Source organism: Branchiostoma floridae, chromosome 16 (genome assembly GCF_000003815.2).
Source record: "Branchiostoma floridae strain S238N-H82 chromosome 16, Bfl_VNyyK, whole genome shotgun sequence".
NCBI lineage: Eukaryota > Metazoa > Chordata > Leptocardii > Amphioxiformes > Branchiostomatidae > Branchiostoma > Branchiostoma floridae.
The window spans coordinates 10,900,537-10,903,713 of NC_049994.1; the positions used below are offsets into that span (position 1 = coordinate 10,900,537).

Sequence of the window (3,177 nt, forward strand, 5' to 3'; positions counted from 1 at the left end):
TTGTCAGTTAAATAATCTCACACCCAACACATGTCAACTTCTGCTGTCAATCACCACATGGGGATCAGCCAGAACTTGTTGGGCTTCCATGGGCGTTACCAATATAACCACTTTTCAGTCACGCAATAACATGTTTGCCGTGGCTATTTGCACATACAACATTACAAGGTGTGGCAGACAGGCTTGTTTAGCAAAAGTTGCTTTTCCTTTTTCAAGGCTGCCAGAGTTGACAAAAAGTTGTACTTGAGAACTGTCAATAAGACATAGATAAGCCCCAGGGGGCTGCCACACCTGTTGGTTGCTAGGCAACAATCACATGACCTTGAATCAGTTCCCATGAGGCTTTGCTTTCAGAACAGCTGCCCCAATGACACCTTTCAGAATACATAAGGAAGTAAAAACGATACTTCCCCTTTGTCCTTCCCACACAGTACAGTACAAGTAGTAGTAGTACTGCTTTCAGTTTTGTGAATCTTGATTCAAACGAAAGGAAAGCCTAGGCTACATGGACTCTTTACGGTTTGCTACTTTAAAACAAAAAATTACAGACATAAAATCAAAGCTGCAAATGTTAGTTATTCCCATTTTTATGACACACCTCCACAACATCTGTGCACTTTGGGACCAATTATGACACCTCATAGTAACTGTAGACAGTGTAGTCCCTAAACTGGGGGACCCATTATACCAGAGTAGCCTTTATACCAGACCCCAACTCTATCTCAAAAGTATCTATCGTGTACACAGTAGATATTTTTTAGATCGGGCTAGGGTCTGGTATCCAGGCTAACACGATATTTTCGAGATCGGGCTTGAGTCTGGTATCCAGGCTAATGCCAGAGAGGAAATCTATCATGTAGAACTGCCCCGATTTCAACCGAGGCCACCATGTTCAACCATTTCAAGGTCTGTCTAATTTTAACATATGACCTTTAAAAGAGATCATGAACTAAAATCTTGCCATTCCTTGGCCCAGAACATGCCATAAATCGGGCTCACTTTTACATTCAAAACAAACAGGCCCTTGTTTATGTAGATACACAACAAACATCATGCTTTTCAGTGTTCACAATAACTAACGACACAACATTTAGTACTTCCATAGAGCCAGAATCCTCAGATATATACCATTTCTATTATATATTACACCATTACAAAACCTTACATGTGGAAACCCATGTGACTTGAAGGAAAGCAAACAATGAGCCCCAGCAACACAAAGGACACTGACCCGCCACTCCAAACAATGGACAACACATATTTCACCAGCAAAATATTCCTGTAGGCTTTTCTATCATATCACCTATATACTAATGCTTTTTTTACTAATTGTTGACCTGGGCTACCTCTTTTGTAAGGTCCCCAACAGGGGATGGTCCTGTGGCTCCTTCAACTTCATTTTCTGCAGGGTTGCCTAGGTTTGGTTCTGCTTGTTGTGAAGATGGTTCCTCAGCTGTTACATGTGTCCCTTCTTCCGTCTGCACCCCTCCTTCCAACAGAAGGGCTGTAATGTCCAACGGAAAAGCCTTGGAGCTCGGCTTGAGTTTGTGCAGCTCTTGGAGTATCTCTCGCTCTCTTTCATACCGATCATGATGCGCAGATTTTAAATTCAGGTAACCAGTCAACAGATTGGGATTGAACGGACTTGGAGATTGAGTCAGAGCAAGGTTCTGTCCTTGGATGATTTCTTGTAGACTGGTTCCTTGGTTCTGGTCTTGACTGTTCAGGTATGAGTTGATGTCCGTCCCCAGCAAACTGAAGAGAATAGCGAGCTGCACTAGTCCATCGTAGAAATGTTTCTTCACCATTATTTCGGAAAGGATGTCGAACGTCACCCGGATGAAAGCTCGGTAACTTCCTCGGCTTTTCTTTCTTCCTCTCTCAGCCCCCCTCGTTGAGTACAAAGACAAAGGCAGTGACACAGAACAAAGGGCCCTTATCGAATTCGCTCAGAACAACGTGCTACCAGTCTACTCCATATTCGCCTCTTCGACTGGCATAAACGAACTGCGCAACGGCGTTCACTCACAAAATATGAACTGTGTTTGTTTTCGTGGTGGAAGCTTCCAGGTTCTTGAAATGATGACGGTTCGGTCAGGGCCGGTCTGTTTGTAGAAACTGACGTAATGGTCCAGTCAGGTCCGCCTGCGGTTTGGGCTGGGGCCCGGCGAGGTGTGGGGAGGGGGGCAGTGGGGCACGTTACGGAAACCGCGCAACAGGCATGGCACCGAACGTAGCCCACACGACAACCGACATAAACCTACTAGAACGCTTCCTCTTGGTGGCTTCTCGTCCCAAACGAGTCCTGGAGTGTCTACGATCTTTTACAAAAGCTTGGCGGCTGATTTTAACGGCGGTTTTTGTGAAAAATAGCCCCCATTCGGCACCTCAATAGGCCCACCATGAGTCGGCAAAATCTCGCTGACAGAACTACCCACAGCGCATGCGTACATAGTAATTTGAGAGCCTCGTGACGTACATCCGGTTATGCAATGACCGAGCGGACAAGTGTCTAGCGGACAGCTGTCAATCAAATCAGCAAAACACAGACTTATCCGCACATTCGACAACTTCTAAACACCTTTTATATCGTGTAGCACATCGTCAACTACTTTGTTGAGATATCTGGACGGGAATAATGGCGTGGAACGGGAAGAAACGACCTTTTTTTTATCGTACCACCCCGAGACATCACCGCAAGCTGACGACAAAACTACATCCCACAAGTTCCTGAGAGGAACTAGGAAACCATAACCACATTCAGACAATCGTAGATCACAATTCTGGGCGATGTATTATGATCCTTCATCATAGAAATCAACGATTCCAAGCAGATTGTATAGTGAAATGTTGCTATCCTTGCCCGCCGAAGCTAGGGCTGTCGCCGCCAGTGAAAGGACGGTTCCGCCCCCTTGCTTCTCAGTTTATCACCTTTCTTCGATACGTAAAAAGACTGCCATGTGATGACACTAAACCAACACCTAAAGAAACATGTCTCCCTACTCAACGGCAACAATTAGTGTTATTCTAATGAATGACAACGTTAGAAATACGTACCTTGCTGGGTACAGGCATGTTCTGAGGATACTCCACTTCCATCATGGTGTTGTGACTGTGTTTTCCTCTCGCTGCACTGCTCACACGAAAGTCCTAAAATCGGGACAAACACACTGTGAT

The 3,177-nt window shown here is 45.1% G+C and overlaps 1 protein-coding gene across 2 annotated transcripts in view; it reads right to left on the reverse strand.

Moving 5' to 3' along the window:
• The window catches only part of LOC118403123 (endoplasmic reticulum membrane sensor NFE2L1-like), a 7,026-nt gene extending 3,855 nt beyond the window's left edge, over nucleotides 1-3,171 (reverse strand). The window contains exon 1 of one of the 2 annotated variants that reach the window (XM_035801611.1): nucleotides 3,058-3,171. In XM_035801611.1, coding sequence (XP_035657504.1) covers nucleotides 3,058-3,102 — 45 coding nt within the window. In that variant the 5' untranslated portion in view covers nucleotides 3,103-3,171. Of the gene's footprint in view, nucleotides 1-1,346; nucleotides 2,443-3,057 lie in introns of those variants that run through there. The other variant, XM_035801610.1, reaches the window with a different exon arrangement.
• Nucleotides 3,172-3,177: the final 6 nt, after the last annotated feature.